The sequence below is a fragment of the Hypanus sabinus genome, chromosome 12 (genome assembly GCF_030144855.1).
Source record: "Hypanus sabinus isolate sHypSab1 chromosome 12, sHypSab1.hap1, whole genome shotgun sequence".
Taxonomy (NCBI): Eukaryota; Metazoa; Chordata; class Chondrichthyes; order Myliobatiformes; family Dasyatidae; genus Hypanus; species Hypanus sabinus.
In genome coordinates this window covers 98,576,312-98,598,232 of record NC_082717.1, presented here as the reverse complement: position 1 = coordinate 98,598,232, position 21,921 = coordinate 98,576,312, and the positions used below count along the sequence as shown (strand labels likewise).

At 41.0% G+C, this 21,921-nt stretch overlaps 1 protein-coding gene across 1 annotated transcript in view; it reads left to right on the top strand.

Annotated features, from left to right (window-relative positions):
* igf2r (insulin-like growth factor 2 receptor) overlaps positions 1 to 21,921 on the top strand; it is a 198,241-nt gene that overhangs the window by 106,789 nt on the left and 69,531 nt on the right. Inside the window, exons 28-31 of the mRNA XM_059986536.1 lie at positions 4,826 to 4,956; positions 8,316 to 8,419; positions 18,054 to 18,184; positions 21,262 to 21,461. Of these exons, the coding sequence (XP_059842519.1) occupies positions 4,826 to 4,956; positions 8,316 to 8,419; positions 18,054 to 18,184; positions 21,262 to 21,461 (566 nt within the window). The remainder of the gene's footprint in view (positions 1 to 4,825; positions 4,957 to 8,315; positions 8,420 to 18,053; positions 18,185 to 21,261; positions 21,462 to 21,921) is intronic.

The window sequence follows — 21,921 nt, the reverse complement described above, 5'->3', positions numbered from 1 at the left end:
AGTCCTGAGACATCAGGCAAGCTCATTTGATTACAAGCAATTGGTTTATTGATCATTACAGAATGTCTTTCTAGTGCTTCCCACTCCCTCCTCTCTCTCCCTCTTTTCCAACCATGCTTCCTCTCTCCTTGCCCCCTCCCCTCTCAGTTCACAATGGAGACCCACGTCAGAATCAGGTTTATCATTTCTCACATACGACGTGAGTTTTTTTTTGAACAGCAGCAGTGCAGTGCAATACATAAAATTATTGCAGTAGTGTGCACAGCTCTTAGGCACTTAACTATATATTTGCTTAAGGCTTGCACAGTACTGTATCTTAATTTCAAAAGTTCAAAGTATATGTAGATAGCACCCTGAGAATCATTTCCTCGCAGGCATTCACAGCAGAACAAAGAAATACAATAGAATCAATGGAAAACTAACAACCAATGTGCTAAAAAAGGTGAACTGTACAAATAAAGTAAATCGAATGGTAATAAGTAAATAAATAAATAATGCTAAGAACTTGAGTTAAAAGTCGTTGAAAGTGAGTCCATAGGTTGTGAAAACAGTTTGGTGTTGAGGTTCTGGAGCCAGATGGTTGGTATGGGTAGAAACTGTTCCTGAACCCGGTGGTGTGGGAGTGAAGGCTCCTGTGCGGCCGTCCTGCTGTGGAAGTGTGGGCTCCTTGATGATGAATGCTACTTTCTCCTGGTAGCACTCTGTGTAGATATGCTTTTAATGCTCTGTCTTGATTAACCATTGAGAAACTTGACAGCTTAGTGTAGGCCAGGCATCAAGAATGGTGGGATCAATCATGAAACATTTTCCTAGCGGAATACATAGGAAAATGCAGTCCAACGTCTGCCCTCTTCCTAAGCTGAATCTGACCTCATTGCTGACTCTTCAGTGGAAAGCCATCCTTCCCAACAGAGCTTCATATTCCACCCGGTCAGATGGAGGTTGCAATTTGCTCTGCTTCCTGCGGTCTTGGTCGTGGCTCTTTGTCAACACTCCACAGGGAAGAGCTGAAACTCAGTTTTCTCATGATACTGTGGTAGCAGCAGTGGCCTGCTCATTACCGGTGCCTGTTTAGATGACATTGCCTTGTGATTGCATCTGCTTTACAAAGACCCTATTCTGTAGGGGGTAACGGTTCATCAATGGAGGTGATGTACAGTGTAACCTGCTAGTTGCTATTTGTTACTTTAGAAATTGTTGCAGCTCTATAAAATTCTGGCTAGGCCATACTCAGAGTATTGTCACAAACACAAGAAAACCTGCAGATGCTGGAAATCAGAGTAACACATACAAAATACTAGAGGAACTCAGCAGGCCAGGCAGCATCTATGGAAAAGAGTAAACGACGTTTTGGGCTGAGACCCTTCATGAAGACTGGAAAATAAAAAGATGAGGTCTTTCTCATAGATGCTGCCAGTTCTTCTGAGTTCCTCAAGCATTTGTGTATGCTACTTGGAGTATTGTGTTCAGTTCTGGTTGCCACGTTATGGGAAGGACTTCATTGAGACCTGTGTGGATAAGTGTGTGCCTTTGCGAACATACCGGATACATCCAAGCCAAAAGCCGTGGATGAACCAGGAGATTTGTAGTCTGCTGAGGGCTAGATCTGTGCATTCAAGACCGGTGATCTATAACTATACAATAAATCAACGTACAGCCTACAGAAGGCTAATTATGATTCTAGATCAAGTTAAATCACCTACACGGTCTACAGAAGGCTAATTATGATTCTAGATCAAGCTAAATCACCTACACGGTCTACAGAAGGCTAATTATGATTCTAGATCAAGCTAAATCACCTACACGGTCTACAGAAGGCTAATTATGATTCTAGATCAAGCTAAATCACCTACACGGTCTACAGAAGGCTAATTATGATTCTAGATCAAGCTAAATCACCCACACGGTCTACAGAAGGCTAATTATGATTCTAGATCAAGCTAAATCACCCACACGGTCTACAGAAGGCTAATTATGATTCTAGATCAAGCTAAATCACCCGCACGGTCTACAGAAGGCTAATTATGATTCTAGATCAAGCTAAATCACCCACAAGGTCTACAGAAGGCCAATTATGATTCTAGATCAAGCTAAATCACCTACACGGTCTACAGAAGGCCAATTATGATTCTAGATCAAGCTAAATCACCTACACGGCCTACAGAAGGCCAATTATGATTCTAGATCAAGCTAAATCACCTACACGGTCTACAGAAGGCTATTTTAAGAGTGAAACAACAATTCCGATTGAAGTTGGAAACAAAATCCAATGCATATCAGCTCTGACAATGTTTGCAGGGCATTACTTCCTACAAAGCAAAAGCTAACATCATGAATGGTTGGGATGCTTCACTCCCAGATGAGCTCAACACCTTTTATGCACACTTGAAAAGGGAGAATAAAACTGCACTGCGAATCCCAGCAGCATCTGGTGATTCTGATGTCAGAACATCTTTCAAGAGGGTGAACCCATGTAAGGCATCGAGCCCTAGTAGTGTACCTAGTGGGGCTCTGAAAACCTGTGCCAACCAACTGGCAGGAGTGTTCAAAGTCATCTTCAGTATCTCACAGCTGCAGGCAGAGGTTGCCAAGCGCTCTAAAAGGGTGACAATCATACCAGCTGCCTCAATAACATCTACTATGATGAAGCAAGGCTAGAATCAGCTCCCAGCTAAGTAAGGATCAAGACCCACTGCAACTTGCCTATCGCGTTTGCAATCTCACTGGCTCTTCACTCATCCTTGGATCACCTGGATAATCGTGATACCTACGTCAGGCTGCTGTTTATTGAATACATTTCAGCATTCAACAAAATCATACCTTCAGTACTACACAACAAGATCCAAAAACCAGGCGTTGGATCCTTGACTTCCTCACTGGGAGACCAAAGTGTGGATTGGAAATAATATCTCCCCTTCACTGGTGCATCTCAAGGATTCGTGCTTGGCCCACTGTTCTACTCTCTCTACACCCAAAACTGTGTGGCTAGACGCAGCTCAAAAATGATCTATTCCTTTGCGGATGACACAGCCATTGTTGGCAGGATTTCAGATGGTGACAAGTAGTGAGATAGATCACCTGGTTGAGTGGTGTCACAGCAACTGTCTTGCACTCACCGTCAGAAAGACTAAAGAAGTGATTGTGGACTTCAGGAGAAGGAAGTGGATGCAACACACACCAGTCCTCATCGGGGGTCAGCAGTGGAAAGGGTGAGCAGTTTCAAATTCCTGGGTGTTAACATCTCTGAAGATCTATCCTGGGTCCAGCATATTGATACTTTTACAAAGAAGGCACGACAGTGGCTATAATTCATTAGGAGTTTGAGGAGACTTGGTATGTCATCAAAGACCTTACGAATTTCTATAGGTGTACCGTGAGGAGCATTCCGACCATTGCATCGCCGTCTGGAATGGACGGGCCACGGCACACTATTGGAAAAAGCTGCAGAAAGTTGCAAACCCAGCCAGCTTCATTATGGACACTCATCTCCCCAGCATCGAGGATGTCTTCAAAAGGCGATGCCTCAAAACAGTGACTTCTATCATTAAAGACCCCCCTCACCCAGCACATGCCGTCTTATCGCTACAATCTGGGACGAGGTACAGGAGCCTGACAAGACACGCTCAGTGTTTCGGAACAGCTTCTTCCCCTCTGCCATCAGATTTCTGAATGGACAACAAACCCATGGACACTACCTCAGTATTGTTTTATTTTGCATTTATTTTGCAATATAACTGCTGCAAAACAACAAATTTCACCTGACGTTAAACCTGATTCTGGGGAAGCTTTGGAGATGGCAGAAGAGATTTACTAGGATGCTGCCTGTCTTATTAGGATGGATTATGAATAAGCTGGGACTTTTCTCTCACGAGAAGAGGAGTGAGAATGTGATAAGAAGCGTAGATGGAGTGGACATCCAGAGATTTTTCCCTGGCTGGAAATAGCTAATAGAAGGCGGCATAATTTTGAAGTGTTGGGGGAAAGTGTAGGGGGGATAACAGAGGTAAAGAGTGGTTACACAGTGGTTGAGCATGGAGTGCACTGCCAGGGGTGGTGGTAGAGGCAGATACATAGGGATATTTAAGAAACTAATAAATACATTGATGGAAGAAAAATAGTGGGGGGGGGGAGGATTAGATCTTGGAGTGGGTGAAAGGGTTGGCACAACGTAATGAGATGAAGGTGCTGTACTGTCCCATGTACAGAGTTGACATTCTAAATAGTCTTAATTTCATTTAATTCCTTATTTCAAATTGTACAACTTTTATCTTCGGACATGCATTGGGCATGAGCTTGGGGTTGAAATTACAACTGGAAGGCCAACGTGCCCACTTGTGACCAGTTTGTTGAATGATTAAGTACAGTGGGCATGTTGTAATTTTGGTGCCACAAATATTCAGGGAGCTCAAAAGTCAGATCTGAAGAATCTTAATCATTCTGTCTGAAGTTCCACATCAGAATATTCAGAATTAAGCATTTGTACCTTAAAGTTATTACTCGCTCTGTGGAAAATGATGTTGGAAATTGTTTGTGGAGATATTAAGTTCAGGCCATTAGTTAGAAACGTAGTGGAAATACAAAGCAGCAGATGCTGGAATTCTGAAAGCAAATGCTAAGAACATTCAGGAGGCCTGGCACATCTGCAGCAATAGTTGTTATTTCATGTCTACTTTGTTACTGGAATGGCTATTTGTATTTTTATTCCACTTTTTAAAATTACTTGACAATCCAAATGACCTGGTTTCAAGTTATCTATCTTTGGCCATTTAAAGCAGTTCCTCTGACCTGATTATGGTGTATTTAATATTAACTTCCTTTAAATAAGGACGACTTACTCAGAACCTAACTTACGAAGATGGATTGATAATGATCAACTATACCAGAGGAGACGTTTGCCACAAAATCTACAAACGATCGACAGCCATCCTGTTCTACTGTGACCACAGACAAACCCCAGTAAGTGAATTGCTATTTCATAGTGATTTGATGGTGCAATATTAATTATATATTGCATGAAATTTACAAAATCAACCCTAGACACAAACTGGCTTCAGTTTAAAATGTGAAATATCACTGTGTGCCTTACATTTTCAAGTTCTAGCTGGGAGTAACCCGCATACATTTGGAAGAGCAGTAACCCTGCATAAAAGGGAAAATGGATCAGCCGTGATGGAATGGCAGAACAAACTTGATGGGCCAAATGGCCTAAGTCTGCTCCTATACCTTACAAATTTAGTACAAATTTCTTGAATTCCAGTGGTTGGTAGAGACTCTCGGACCCATGAATACTACCTTGTTCCTTCTGCACTTTTATTTTTTGTAATTTATAGTAATTTTTGTTTCTGTACTGTACTGTTGCTGCAAGCCAAATTTTACAACGCACTGTTGCGAGAAAAAATTTGTGAACTCTTTGCAATTACTTGGTTTTCTGCATTATTCATTAAATGTGGTCTGATCTTCATCTCAGCCCCAATAATAGACCATCACAATCTAATAACACACAAACAGTTGTACTTTTCATGTCTTTATTGAACACATTCTTTAATCATTCACAGTGCAGGCTGAGAAAAGCAAGTGAATCCTTGCATTTAATAACTGAACCTCCTTTGGCAACAATAGTCTTCAAATGCTTCCTGTAGCTGCTGATCAGACTTGCACGATAGCGAGGAAGAATTTTAGACCATTCCTCCATACAAAACTGTTTCAGTTCATCAATATTTCTGGGATACCTTGCATGAACAGCGCTCTTCAGGTCATGCCATAGATTCTCAATTGGGTGAAGGTCTGGACTCTGACTTGGCCATTCCAAAACACGAATTTCTTTTCAAACCATTCTGTTGTTGATTTACTCTTATGTTTCAGATCATTGTCTTACTGCCATCATCCAACTTCTATTAAGCTTCAGGCGATGGACCACTGTCCTGACATCCTCCTGTAAAATGTCTTGATACAATTTTGAATTCATGGTTCCCTCAATGATTGCAAGCTGTCCAGGCCCTGAGGCAGCAAAGCCACCCAAACCATGGGGATGCTTCACAGTTGAGATGAGATTTTGGTGTTGGTGTGCTTCTTTCCTCTAAAATACTGGTGTGCATTTCTGCCAAAGAAATTAAACTTTTGTGCCATCTATCCACAGAACATTGTCCCAGGAGCATTGTGGAATATCCAGGTGGTCTTTTGCAAACTTGAGACATGCAGCAACGTTTTTTATTTGGAGAGCAGTGGTTTCCTCTGTGGTGTCCTTCCACGAACACCATTCTTGTTCAGTGTTTGTTTTACAGTGGACTCATGAACAGAGACTTTAACAAGTTCTAGAGATTTCCGCAGGTCTTTTGCTGCCCTGAGGTTCTTTTCCACCTCCTTCAGCATTGCACATCGTGCTCTTGGTGTGATCTTTGCAGGATGCCCCCTCCTACTGAATTTTCCCCATTTGCAGACAATTTCTCTTACTGTGGATTGATGTACACTCAGGATTTAGAATTGCTTTTTAGCCTTTTCCAGCTTGCATCTCTACAATTCTTCTGAGGACCCCTGTAACTTGTTTTGATCGAGGCATGGTGCACTTAACCAGATCTTTCTTGAGAAGAGCAGTGTCTGTCAGTAATCTGACCTAGTGTGTCTTTTGTATCGGGCAGGGCACCTCTACAACCCACACATCCAATCTCATTGATTGCAACACCTGACTCCAAATAGCTTTGGTAGAAGGCATTACCCCAGAGGGTAAAATACTTTTTGAACCTAGACTGTGATTGTTTAAATAGTGTACTTGGTCTTGACGAGAAAAAGTACAATTACGTGTTATTAGTTCAGGTAGATTGTGTTTGTCTATCATTGTGACTTAGATGAAGATCAGACCACATTTTGTGAGTAATTATGCAGAAAAACAGGTAATTGCAAAGGGTTCACAAACTTTTTCTTTGAACTGTAAGTCTGATTCCCAAATGTAGTTTTGGGGGACCTGGACTAGGTCTTCATTGGTTGACACTGCCCTGACAAAACTGGAGCTGTGCTGACAACAGGTTCACATTGTGAAGCTGTTCAGAATCATTGACAAGCAACAAAAGTTCTGGATTAACTCAATGCATTAAAAATCCAGGACAGTAAATCCCAAATCCATCCCTCATGGGATCCATAAAAATAAAGCAAAATCTTCAGATGCTGTAATTCTTAAATTTAAAAACAAACAAAAAATGTGAATACTTAATAGACCAGGCAGCATCAGTGGCAATGTACAGTTCACCTGTCAGCTCAAATACTTTTCAACGTAACTGTTCAGATAAAAGTTTGTCAATGCTCTCCTGATTTGAGCCATCCTCTCCAGTAAAGTATTCTCTCCAAAGATGTGCCTGACCTGAATATTCCTGACGTTTTCAGTCCCTGTGCCAGTGTTTTTTTTTTAATTAAAAAAAAGTCTTTGGCAGACACTGGATTGTTGTCATATCTAGAGATTTGCTCAGAAGTCATAGTAGACAGGCAAATATAACCATATAACAATTACAGCACAGAAACCCGCCATCTCAGCCCTTCTAGTCTGTGCCGAACGCTTACTCTCACCTAGTCCCACTGGCCTTCATTCAGCCCATAACCCTCCATTCCTTTCCTGTCCACGTACCCATCCAATTTTACTTTAAATGTCAATACCGAACCTGCCTCTGCCACTTCTACTGGAAGCTCATTCCACACAGCTACCACTCTCTGAGTAAAGAAGTTCCCCCTCGTATTACCCCTAAGCTTTTGCCCCCTAACCCTCAACTCGTGTCCTCTTGTTTGAATCTCCCCTAATCTCGATGGAAAAAGCCTATCCAAGTCAACTCTATCTATCCCCCTCATAATTTTAAATACCTCTATCAAGTCCCCCCTCAACCTTCTACGCTCCAAAGAATAAGGACCTAACTTGTTCAACCTTTCCTTGTAACTTAGGTGCTGAAACCCAGGTAACATTCTAGTAAATCTTCTCTGTAATGATGATATCTTCCCACTTGTTTTGCCTTTATTGGATCTGACCCTCTTGCTTAGGGAATGGCGAAGTCTTTTAGAAACACACTGCCAAACGCAGGAAATATTTAGTAGGCACCCTGTTTGCTTTCATTGGCAGGCTTAGTGTGTGTGCCTGTTGTAGAGACTCCTTTTATGGGATGTCTGTTTACTTGCAAAAGGAAGACAGACTAATGAAGTATAATGCATCTTTGCTATGAGCTATCGTGACAGTCTCCAGCAGGCTGCATTTCTCGTGTCGTGAGAACTGTGTAACATTGTAAACCGCATGCTTTCTCTTTAAAGTGCAGGAATTCACATTTTGTCCTTTTTGATCACAGGGCAAGCCAGTGTTTCTGAGAGAAACCCCAGACTGCACGTACCTCTTTGAATGGCACACATCATATGCTTGCCCACCTTTCCAATCCATTGAATGTACTGTAAGGTATGTTCTTCCAATAGATTTCTAAATAATATTAGAAGTGTTTAAATGCAATTGTTAAGATGAATAATGAATTGCCCATTGAACACCTGTGAAGTGTTGGGGGAGCTCAGCAGGTCAGACAGCATCATGGTGAGGAATAAACAGTTGATATTTTGGGCCAAGACCTTTCCTCAGGACTGGAAAGGAAGGAGGAAGAAGGTGGAGGAGAGGAAGATCTTTATTCCTCCCCCCCCCCCCCTTTCTGCTACACAACTCCCTCGTCTGCTTGTTCCCCCCCCCATCCCTTCCCACTGATCTCCCTCCTGGCACTTATCCTTGTAAGCGGAACAAGTGCTACACCTGCCCTTACACTTCCTCCCTCACCACCATTCAGGGCCCCAGACAGTCCTTCCAGGTGAGGTGACACTTCACCTGTGAGTTGGCTGGTGTGGTATACTGTGTCACATGCTCCCGATGTGGCCTTTTATATATTGGTGAGACCCGACGCAGACTGGGAGACAATTTCATTGAACACCAACGCTTGGTCTGCCAGAGAAAGCAGGATCTCCCAGTGGCCACACATTTTAATTCCATGTCCCATTCCCATTCTGATATGTCTATCCATGGCCTCCTCTATTGTCAAAATGAAGCCACACTCAGGTTGGAGGAACAACACCTTATATACCGACTGGGTAGCCTCCAACCTGATGGCATGAACATTGACTTCTCTAACTTCCGTTAATGCCCCTCCTCCCCTTCTTAACCCATCCCTGGCATATTTAGTTGTTTGCCTGTTCTCCATCTCCCTCTGGTGTTCTCCCCCCCCCCCCCCCTTTCTCCTGAAGCCTCCCGTCCCATGATCCTTTCCCTTCTCCAGCTCTGTATCACTTTCGTCAATCACCTTTCTAGCTCTTAGCTTCATCCCACCCCCTCGTATCATTTTGCATTTCCCCCTTCCCCCCCCTCCCCCCACTACTTTCAAATCTCTTACTATCTTTCCTTTCGGTTAGTCCTGACGAAGGGTCTCGGCCCGAAACGTCGACATCGCTTCTCCCTGTAGATGCTGCCTGGCCTGCTGTGTTCCACCAGCATTTTGTGTGTGTGTTGTTGTTTGAATTTCCAGCATCTGCAGATTTCCTCGTGTTCTCTTTATTCCTGTCCACAGATGCTGCCTGACCTGAGTTCCTCCAGTAATTTTGTGTGTGGCTGTGGATTTACAACATCTGCAGAATCTTGTGTTTTTGAATTCTAGCGTGTTGTATTGGGGCATTGAGGGGCTGTCATTGCTGTTGGGCTGAAGTGGGTACGTCTGGTGAACACTGCTGGTTCTGGAGCTGTTGAAACAACAGTGGACATCACAGACTCTATCTGGCCAGTGCTATTGAGCACAGAGATCTAGAACTTGTAGATCGAGTATTCCGAACCTGCCAGTGTGCGTTGTAGTGAAGCGGGAACTCTCCCTTGCATTTAAAAAGGTATTCTGTCAATATTTGGAGGTAATTTCAAGTTCGGGATCCAAAAATGGAAAGAAAAAGGGACATGTTGGAAATCTAAAATAAAATCAAAAAATGCTGGAAATACACACCTGTGGGAAGAGAAATGCAATTAATGTTTGAACTTCTAAGTTCTTCCTTAGAATTACAAGGTGACACTTCGCCAGCGAATCTGTCGGGATCATCTGCTGTATCCAATGTTTGTGTGCGCTCTTTGCGTCGGTTAGATCCAACGTAGATTTGGGGAACCATTCATCGAGCACTGGCTCTCCGTCCACCACAAAAGGCATAATTTCCCAGAGGCCACCCATTTTAATTCTGCTTCCCATTCCCAGTTTGGTATATCAGTTCATGGCAGTCATGATGAGGCCACTCTGTCTGGCTGGCCTCCAATCTGGTGGTATGAACATGGACTTCTCTAACTTCCGGTAATTTTCCATTCCACTTTCTGGCTTCCCTCATGCCTTTCTCCCCACCTGCCCATCACCAACTTCTGGTGCCCTTCCTCCTTCCCTTTATTTCATGGTCCACTGTTCTCTCCCATCAGGTTCCTCTTTCAGCCCTTCACATCTTCTACTGATCCACCTTCCAGCTTTACACTTCATTCCCCTCCCCCACCTAGATTAGACCATGAGATCTTAACACCATAAGACACAGAAGCAGAAAAAGACCAGTCTGCTGCCATTCCATCGTGGCTGATTTATTGTCCCTATCAACCCCATCCTCCTGCCTTCTTCCCATAACCTTTGAAACCCTTGCTAGTCAAGAACCTGTCAACTTCCCCTTTAAAGATACTGAATGCCACAGATTCATTACCTTCTGGCTAAAGAAGTTACTACTCATCTCTGTGCCAAAGGGATGTCCTTGTATCCTGAGACTGTGCCCTTTGGTCCTAGACTCCCCCACTATAGGAAACACCTTCTCAATGTACACTATCTGGGCCTTTAAATATTCAAGTCGTCATTTTTTTTATTGTCATTTCGACCATAACTGCTGGTACAGTACATAGTAAAAACAAGACAATGTTTTCCAGGACCATGGTGTTACATGACACAGTACAAAAACTACATAACTACATAAAAAACTACACTAGACTACAGACCTACCCAGGACTGCATGAAGTGCACAAAACACTAATGTCCATGCTCATTCTTCTAAACACCAGCAAGTACAGATGCAAAGCCAGCAGTCACTCCTCATAACCCTTGAATTGAGGATCATTCTCTGGACCCTCTGCAATGCCAGCACACCCTTTCTTAGATAGGCCTTCAATTCCAACATCCATTGATGTGCATCATAAAAAGCAGTCCCAACACCAACCCTTGTAAAACTTCACTAGTCACCAGCAGGCAACCAGAAAAGACCTCCTTTATTCCCACTTTTTGCTTCCTGCTAGTCAACCAGTCTTCTGTCCGTGCTAGTATCTTTCCTGTAATATCATAGGCTCTTATTTTTTCCAATCACTTGCCAGCTTGTACTCCTTTCTCCTACCCCCCCCCCCACCATATTCTGGCCTCTTCCCCCTTCTTTTTCAGTCCCAATCAGGGGTCTTGGCCCAAAATTTTGACTGTTTTTCCCCTCCATAGATGCTGCCTGACCTGCTGAGTTCCTCCAGCGTTTTGTGTATGTGTTACTCTGGATTTCCAGCATCTGCAGAGTCTCTTGTGTTTAATATGAAGCATTAACTTTGTTTTGCTCTCCGCTAAAGTGGCCTGACCTGAGTGTTTCCGGAATTTACTTTTTTATTCTCTCTCAGATCCAAAGTTGTAGAGATAAGATGTAAAAGTTGAACCTATCCTTAAGTATTCATCTAGTTTATTGTTCAATTGTTTTCAGTGCTTTTAGTTGTATTTTACACTTTTAAGTTAGTAAATGTCTAAACCATTTAAAATCTACTGCAAGACAGTTCTCTGTAGCAGACTAAACTGCTGGGGCTTTACCAGCAACACACACAAAATGCTGGTGGAATGCAGCAGGCCAGCCAGCATCTATAGGGAGAAGTGCTGTCGACGTTTCGGGCCGAGACCCTTCGTCAGGACTAACTGAAAGAAAAGATAAGAGATTTGACTTTCAACTGTGCTCCTTCCTATAGATGCTGCCTGGCCTGCTGCGTTCCACCAGCATTTTGTGTGTGTTGCTTGAATTTCCAGCATCTGCATATTTCCTCGTGTTTGGGGCTTTACCAGATTTGGTTTCAAATGGGGCGTCTGTAGTGGGAATGTGGGCCAGGAGAATGGAGGATGTTCTCCCCATGCTTCCAGTTGTATTTAAGTTAAACTTCCCTATGCAGGGTAGGTCCTTCTCACCCTGAACGGTTAAGTGTGGATGTGAGCAATGTATGATTGATGAACCAGTTACCTAAAACCTGAGTAACACACACAAAATTCTGGAGGAATTGCCCTGTGTCCTGATGAAGGGTCTCGGTCTGAAACATTAACTGCTTATTCCCTTCCATATAGATGCTGCTGTTTTGTTCTGATCCTGTAATACTCTGTAGCGCTCTGGATTTCCAGCATCTGCACAGTGTGTTTACTTAAAACTTGACCAGTTGGATCAGCAATTGTGCCTTTCCAGGATTGGGGGATTTTTGATTTGAAATTTAAATGTGTAACAAATACAGATCTTCCCCAGCTAACAAATGCTGGTATGAGTACAGGTGTACATATGATCAAGAGATGGGATGGATTTGCTGACTGCTATAGGGTTGCAGATGTCTTTTTCAAATTTGGAAGTAGTGCATGGCAATAGCTTAGCATCTTGTATGTATATAAAAAAAGAAGCTTGTCTGAGCTTCAACTTCAGTGTTTCAGGAACAGCATCTACCCCTCCGCCTTCAGACACCATCTCACTCGTTTTGCTCTCTTTTTGCACTTGTTGGTTAATTAAAAAATATATAATTTTTTTTATTTCAAGGGCTAGACTATAAAAGCAAGGATGTTATTTATGTGTGTACACACGCACACACGCGCGCGCACACACACACACACACACAATTTATACTGTTTTATGTATTGCACTGTACTGCTGCTGCAAAGCAACAAATTCCACGAATTGCCAGTGATTACAAACCCAATTCTGATTCTGAAATGCCCTGATTTAACTACATGTTGCCCTTGTCTGGCTCGTGGTTTTATTTGAACATATTTCAGGACAGCCACATTCCTGGCTTGCAAACTGTTTGGTTTATGCACAGTTCCTGGAAATGGAACCTGTTGTAGCCTGTGCAGCACAGTGTCAAATCACGCAAGGCAGCTGAAAAATGTGCCTGAATGGTGCTTGTGGAGAGAAGGTAAAGTGGGCTGGGTCAGATTGACAATACACAACTAGATGGTGTTAAAGGAAGGTGTCTCGGTAGTGATTTTCTTGATATGTGGGGAATATTAGTGGTCAATTGGTTAACTAGGCAGGTGGAATACAGTGTAGGGAAGTGTACGGTTATGCACTTTGGTAGAAGGAATAGAAGTGTGGACTCTGGAGCAAATTCAGAAACCAGAGGTGCAGAGGGATTTGGGAATCCTGGTGCAAAAGGTTAACTTGCAAGTTGAGTCAGAGAAAAGGAAGGCAATTGCAATGTTAGCATTTAGTTCGCGAGGACTGGAATATAAAAGTAAGGATGTAAAGCTGAGGCATTAGAAGGCATTGGTCAGACCACGCTTGGAATATGATGAGCAGATTCGGGCCCCTTATCTAAGGAGAGATTTGCTGGCGTTGGAGAGGGGCCAGAAAAGGTTTGTGTGAATGATTCAGGGAATAAAAGAGTTAAAATATGAGGAGCGTTTGATGGCTTTGGTCCTGTACTCACTGGAGCTTAGAAGAATATAGGGGAATCTCATTGAAATCTATCGAATATTGAAAGGCACAGAGTGGACGTGGAGTGGATGCTTCTTTTAGTGCAGGATTCTGGGACCAGTGGACACAGGCCTTAAAATAGAAGGATATCCCTTTAGAACGGAGATGTGGAGAAACTTCATTAGCTGGAGGGGTGGTGAATCTGTAAAATTCATTGCCACAGGAGGTGGTGGAGGCCAATTCTTTCTTTTCAAATCATTTTATTATTATTATTATTATTATCCAAAACAACAAGAGTACATCAAAGTAAGTAACACAATGTCTCAAAAGGGAAATAAAACAATATTAAGGATTGAAAAATATGGTGACAAAGAAAAGAGAAGAAAAGAAAAAAAAGCCCTACTAAAGCACGAAAAAATGTGAGGAAAAATGAGAACCCATTAAATGTTCAACCCCGGAGCCACACGTCGTACAAAAAGCTTTTAAAGATAAACATCAAACCGCCAGCAAAAAAAAATTATACCAAAATTTACAATTAGATTGTGGAGGAAATCTATCAATTAACTCAAATGGTAGTAGTGAGCAAATGAATGCCATCTTTTCTCAAAATCAAACATAGGTTCGACTTCTAATTTTCTCTGAACTGAGACATAGCATCACTTGAGAGAACCACTGTGACAGAGTGGGAGCTGACGTATCCTTCCACTTCGACAGAATGACCCTCCTAGCTATCAATGTAACAAACGCAATAACATGTTGGTCAGACAAAGAAATACCACGGATATTTTGAGGTATTATTCCAAAGAGCACAGTTAATTTGTTAGATTGTAAATTAATTTTAAGTGCTTTAGAAGTTGTAGAAAAAACTGACTTCCAAAACTGTTCCAGTACAGAACAAGACCAAAACATGTGTGTCAGTGTAGCTGTCTCAGTTTTACATCTATCACAATAACTATCAACATCAGGAAAGATTTTAGACAAGCTCTCCTTCGTCAAATAGTAACGATGTACAATTTAAAATTGAATCAATGAATGGCTAGCACAAATCGAGGAAGAGTTGACCAACTTCAAGATCCGCATCCAGTCCTCCATTATAAAAGTCAAATTAAGTTCCTTTTCCTAATCTTGTTTAATCTTAAAGGGCACTTATTCCATTGTAATAATAAATTATAAATTCTTCCAATGGAACCCTTCATCAGACGGTTCATACTCATAATAGTATCTAACAGGTCGGCCTCTAATATGCAAGGAAAATTACTTAAATATTTCTGTAAGAAATGTCTAACTTGAGGGTATTGTAAGAAGTGTTGAATATGAAAGAGTATTTATCAACTAATTGTTCAAAAGACATCAGTCTATCTTCTTTAAATAGATCCAAAAAATAATTAATACCTTTATTTTTCCAAAATAAAAAAAAATTGGATCACTCAAAGAAGGCTTAAAAAAATAGTTTCAATAAATTAAACTACAAAGTTTAAATTTTTTAAGATTAAAAAAAATTACAGAACTGGAGCCAAATTTGTAAAGAATACTTAATCACAGGGTATAAATTTAAATCAGCAACTTTAGCTAATTGTATAGGTAGAGCAGCTCCCAATAACATTTAGATTAAATAAAACTGTTTCACAGTTTTCAATTCCAAATCTACCCAAATTGGCCGCTCGTTCTTATCAACCCAGTGTAACCAAAAGGACATATATCACACGTTAACAGCCCAGTAATACATTCTTAAATTAGGCAAAGCAAGACCTCCATCCTTTTTCAATTTTTGTAATTAACTCTTGGTCTTTTATCATTCCAAATAAAAGATGAGATAATAGAATCAATTCGATCAAAAAAACTTCTTAGTCAAAAAACAGGGATATTCTGAAATAAATATAAAAAGTTTTGGTAAAATCATCATTCTGACTATATGGATGTGGCCAGCAAGTGAAAACATAAGTGGGTTCCATCTGCTAAATAAATACTTCATAGAATCTACCAAGGGAACAAAATTAGCTTTATAAAGATCCTTATTTTTTAGTGATTATGACACCTAGATATCTCACGGAATCCACAACTTTGAAAGGAGTATTATCATATACAGAAAAAGATTCATTTAAAGGAAACAGTTCACCTTTATTAAAAATTAATTTTATATCCTGAAAAATCTCCAAATTCACTGAATAATTTTAGCAAGATAGGAATAGATTCATCAGGATTTGATTTTGTCATTTAAAGTAAAATTGGATAGGTATATGGACAGGAAAGGAATGGAGGGTTATGGGCTGAGTGCAGGTTGGTGGGACTAGGTGAGAGTAAGCTTTCGGCATGGACTTGAAGGGCTGAGATGGCCTGTTTCTGTGATGTAATTGTTATATGGTTATTAGATATATAAATCAGTATATTTTCAGCATAAAGAGAAATCTAAAGAATCCCATGAATACCTTTAACTTCATGAAGAGCAATAGCAAGGGGTTCTAATATTAAGTTAAATAACAAAGGACTTAATGAACAACCTTGTCTTGTCCCCCGTGATAGCTGAAAAAAAGGAATCTACAATTATTAGTGACAACAGTAGCAATAGTTTTATATCATTCTAATCTAATTATTAAAATTAACACCAAAACCAAATTTCTCTAAAACATTAAATAAATATTTCCATTCGACTCAAACGCTTTTTCAGCATCCAAAGAGACGACACATTGTGGAGTTTTAAGACGATTACATAATATTAAATAATATCCGAACATTTGAAAAGGAATAATGACTCTATAATTTGATCTTTAAAAATAATTTTACCCAAAATATTTGTCAACCGATTGGCCATTATCTTTGACAGGATCTTAGCATCAACACTTAATAATGAAGTAGGTCTGTATGAGGCACCATCAGTAGGATCTTTATCCTTTTTAAGAATTAAAGAAATAGAAGCCTCATAAAAAGTAGAGGGTAAATCACCTTTCACGAAAGAGTCCTTAAACATTTTCAACATATACGGAGAAAGCAATTTTCCAAATTTTTTTAATAGAATTCTACAGGGTAACCATCATTTCCAAGGGCCTTACCGGATTGCATTGAAAAAATAGCTTTATGAATTTTGGCTTCAGTAATTTGGGCATCAAGAGTTTTTTTGATCCTCAACAGAAATTTGAGGAAAAGCACTGGAAATTAAGATTCATAAAGTTCAGTATAAAAATCTTGAAAAATCTTATTAATTTCTTCATATTCCCAAGCCAGGGTGCTGTCTTTCCTACGGATTTTCAAAATTTGCCTTTTGGCTCTGACCATTTTTAATTGAGATGCAAGTAGTTTGTTATTTTTATCTCCAAACATATAAAGTTGACTTTTTAGCTTAAGCAAGTAGCCTTCAATGGGATGAGTTAATAATCTATTGTGATTGAAGTTCCACCCTTTGTTTAAATAAATCAATATTGGGGGAAATCGCATGAATATTATCTAAATCTTTAAATTGTTTTGAAATCTTATCTAATTCTACTTTAGTCTGGTTTTTAAGCTTAGTTGAATAAGAAATGATCTGACCACATAAAAATGCTTTAAATGTATCCCATATGATCAATTTAGACATACCCCCTATATCATTAAAAAGAAAATTTTTTTAATCTGGATTTCAATAAAACTAACAAAATCAGAATTTTGTAATAATGTCTGAGATAGACTCCAAGGTGGGCGGGCATCATCGAATTCGGAAGATGAACTCAAAGGTGCGTGATCAGATATAGCAATAATGTCATATTTGCAATTCTTAACACTAAGTAAGAGGCGAGGGTGGACTATAATATAATCGATCCTCGAATATTTTCTATAAACATGTGAGGAAAAAGAATATTCTCTGTCATCAGGGTGTAAATATCTCCAAAGTTCAATCAATCCAAAATCAGTCAAAAAGGAATTAATAAGTGACACAGAACGATTTGGAAGTCACTGATTGGTTGAGCTCTTGTCAATTAAGGGACTTAAACAGTGGTTAAAATCCCTGCCCATTATCAACATATATTCATTTAAATCAGGCAATGAAGCAAATACATTTTTAAAAAAGGATCATCTAAGTTAGGACCATACAAATTGACCAAAACAGCTTTTCTATTACAAATTCATAGGGTGTGTTTAAAGCAGAGTTTGGTAGGTCCTTCAGTAGGAAGGATGTCTAAGGTTAACAGAGAAGGAGGGGGAATGGGGTTGAGGGAGGTAACATTTTAGCCATGCTAAAATGTTGGAGCACACTTAATGGCTTAATTCGGCTCCTATGCCTTTACGGCTTTATAACTGCAAGGTTCTACATAGAGCAGTTAGATTTTAAAGCTTATAATCAGAGATTGCAGCTGCAAAACGAATATACAGCTATAATAACCCTAATTCTGATTCCCTTTCAGGGACAGCAGTGGAAACTCCTATGACCTCTCTTCCCTATCACAGTCCCAAGTGAACTGGGAGATCGAGCAGCAAGCAGATGTCCAACAGAAGTACTACATCAATGTCTGCAAGTCATTGGTTCCGCAAAATGGTGGGTACACAGGAGGATGAGCTTTGGTGGGCTAATGCCAAACCATTATTTGATTTATTTTTTGGAATAGTGGGGATAGACAGGAGCAGGCCTTTCAGCCCATGGTGGCTGAGCCAGCCCTGATGCTGACGTAAGCTCACCCCATCTGCCTGTATGGGGTCTCTGCCAAATGTCGGTCTGTCCAAATGCCTCTTAGATGTTGTGATTCTATCTGTTTCAAAACAATCTCTGGCCTGTTCAAGGCACCTACCATTGTTTTTATTTTAAAAGTCTCCTAAATCTTTTTCTTTCCCTTCTTGCCCTGTAGCTCGGTTTTATTGCATCTTGTACTATACTGCTGCCACTGAACAACAATTTTGATGACATGCCAGTGATGTTTCACGTGATTCTGATTTGTGCCCTCTAATATTTGACATTTCCACCCTGGGAAGGAGAATCCAATACCTAACTTACCCCTGTCTATTGAGGAATGTGTGGGTGGGGGCAATGGTCTTGTGTAATTAGGACTCCATTCAGTAATGATGTATACTGGGCCTCCCAGGGCACTGTTTTCAATTCTACAACATGGCAATGCCCGCACCTCCTCCTCTTTCCAAGCTGCATAGTACAGCAGTGATTATTTTGGCATCAGTCAGGTAGCGTTCAGTTTGAAACGGTATTGGAGAAAGCTGGTGATGCTGGGGCAGTGCCAGGAAAATACTGAGAATGTAAAACAGCATCGTGATCACTACCCGCCTCGAGAAATTACATTAATCTGTACTCATTGTAATTTGTGAGAAAAGGCTTGTTTTGCTCTTAAATTTCCTTAAGACAATATAAGTAGAATTAGGCTATTTGGTCCATCGAGTCTGCTCTGCTATTCCATCACAGTTGACCTGCTATCCCTCTCCACTCCAGACTCTTGCCTTCTTCCCAGCCTCTGCTTTAAGTATATCCAGTGATTTAACCTCCAAGCTGTGTGTGGTGATGAATTCTATAGATTCACCACCTTCTGGCTAAAGAAGTTCCTCCTCATCTGTTTCAAAGGGGCGTCCTTCTATTCTGTTGTGTCCTATCATCCTACACTCCCTCACATAGGAAACGCTTTGAAACATCCTCTCCACGTCCAGTCTATCATTCAATATCCAATGGGTTTCAGTGAGATCGCCCTTCGTTCTTCTGAACTCCAGCAAGTTAAGGACTAGAGCCATCAACTGCTCCTCCTAGGTTAACACTTTAATTCCTGGGATCATTCTCATGAACTTCCTCCCCTTTTGTGAAAAGCTGATGAGATGTTCCATTATTCAAGAAGGGAACCAGGAATAATCGTGGAAACTGTAGACCCGTGAGTCTCTCATCAGTGATAGGGAAGGTATTGGAGACAATTATCGTGGATAGGATTTACGAGTATTTGGAAAACTGTGGGTTAACTGGAGAGAACAAACATAGCTTTGTGCAGGACAAGTCTTACTAACTTGATGAGGTGACGAGGGTGATTTCTGAAGGTAGAGCTGTGGGTTTGTCTATCTACATTTTGAGGTATTTGACAAGGTGCCTCATGGGAGGCTGATCCAGAAGATTAAGAAGCATGGGATCAGTGAATTGGCCATTTGGATTCAGAACTGGCTTGGTAGAAGATGGGGTAGTAATTAAAGGGACTTATTTGAGCTGGAGGTCTGTAATTAGTGGAGTTCCACAAGGATCTGTGCTGGGACCTCTACCGTTTGTGATGTATATAAATGACCTGGATGAAAATATAGATGGGTGGTTAGTAAGTTTGTATATGATATGAAGATTGATGGTGCTATGGATAGCGTAGAAGACTGGCAAAAAATACAGAGGGATGTAGAGCAGTTGCAGATATGGATTGCAAGCTGGTAGATGGAGCTTAACCCGGCTAAATGTGAAGTGTTGCATTTTGGTAGGTCAAATGTAGGGAGACAATACACTGTTAAATGCAAGACCCTTTCCAGTGAAGAGCAGTGGAATGTGGGGTCCCTGGAAGTGGCTATGCTGGTTAATGGGGTGATTAGGAAGGCATTTGGATACTTGGCTTTATTAATTGGGACATTGGTTTCCAGAGACAGGAAGGTATGTTACAGTTTTTAAAAAACTCTAGGCCGTATCTGTAGTTTTGTCTGTGGTTCTGGGCGCTCCATTAAAGGAAGGATGTTGAGGCCCTGAAGAGGGTACAGCACAGGCTGACCACAGTGCTGCCCGGATTAGAGGGCGTGTGCTATAATGAAAGGTTGGACAAACTTGGGTTGTTTTCTCTGGAATGGCGGAGGCTGAGGGGAGATGTTTGTAAGATTGAGAAACTTGCTTAGAATAGATAGACAGGGTTTTTTTTTCTTGGGTTGAAATATCTAACACCAGAGGGCAAACACTTAAGGTGAGAGGGGGTAATTTCTAAGCGGATGTGAGGGGCAAGTATTTTGCAGAGTGGTGGGTATTTGGAATGTGTTGCTTTGGGTGGTGATGGGGGCAGATACATTAGAGATATTTAAGAGGTGTTTAGACAGGCACATCAATGTGAGGGAAATGGAAGGATATGGACATTGTGCAGGCAGAGGGATTAGTTTAGTTAGCCATTTGGTTACTAGTTTAATTGGTTCAGCACAACATTGTGGGCCGAAGGGCCTGTTCTGAACTGTATTGTTGTATAATATAACAATTATATAACAATACAACTGTATTGTTGTATCTAGTAAACAATCCTCCTTTCCATAAAGGCTATGCCTTGAATTATTTCAGGACACATTCATGTGTAGTTTGTGCAGTAACTGTAATGGAGAAAATTGTAAAGGTGTACTTGGACATGCTTCTGTTGTATATAGACACTGTTTTTGCCTTCTTTCTAATGTTGTCCCATGAATTCCCCAAGGCATACCCACTTTGAAGCAATTCCATCCCCCCACACCCATGTCATGCATGGTCTAGACCTACAACAGCAACAAAACAACAAACCATTCGCCACCGTGGATGCTGTCTAACCTGCCGGGTTCTTGGCATTTTGTCGGGGCTGGTTTATGGAATGATTTTGAAGTTTGCAGATTGATTCCCAGAGGTTGTTTAAACTGGTTTCTCTCTGTCTGCAGGCAGCTGGGATTGTCCCCTCCGAGCAGCAGTCTGCCTGAAGGACGGCAGCAAGTACACCAGTTTGGGACAGGTGGCTGCTGGGCCCCGGTGGGAGGATTCTGGAGTGCTCATTCTGCAGTATGAGAATGGAGATCTATGTCCTGATGGAATTCGCAATAAAACAGCCACCATACGCTTCAAATGTGATGAAAATGCTATCGTAAGTCTATATTTTAATAAAACATGGGAAAACTACAGCACAGTACAGGCCTGTTCAGCCCATGATGATGTGCTCACCTTTAATCTTTAATCTAATCCTACATAGCCTCCATCTTTCTATCATCCATGTGCCTATCTAAGAGTTTCTTAAATGCCCCTAACATATCTGCCTCTATCACCACCCCTGCAGGATGTCCCACACACTCACCACTCTGTTTTTTAAAAAAAAGACCTGACCTATAATCCTCCCTATAATCATTAGCCTGTACATCATTAGATGTAACACTGAGCGTCAAAGGAAGTTGTTCCTACCTGTGGCCCTCAAACTTTACAACTCCTCCCTCAGAGTATCAGACGCCCTGAGCCAATAGGTTGGTCCTGGAATTATTTCCACTTGGCATGATTAACTTATTATTATTTAATTATTTATGTTTTTATATTGCTATATTTCTTCACTATTC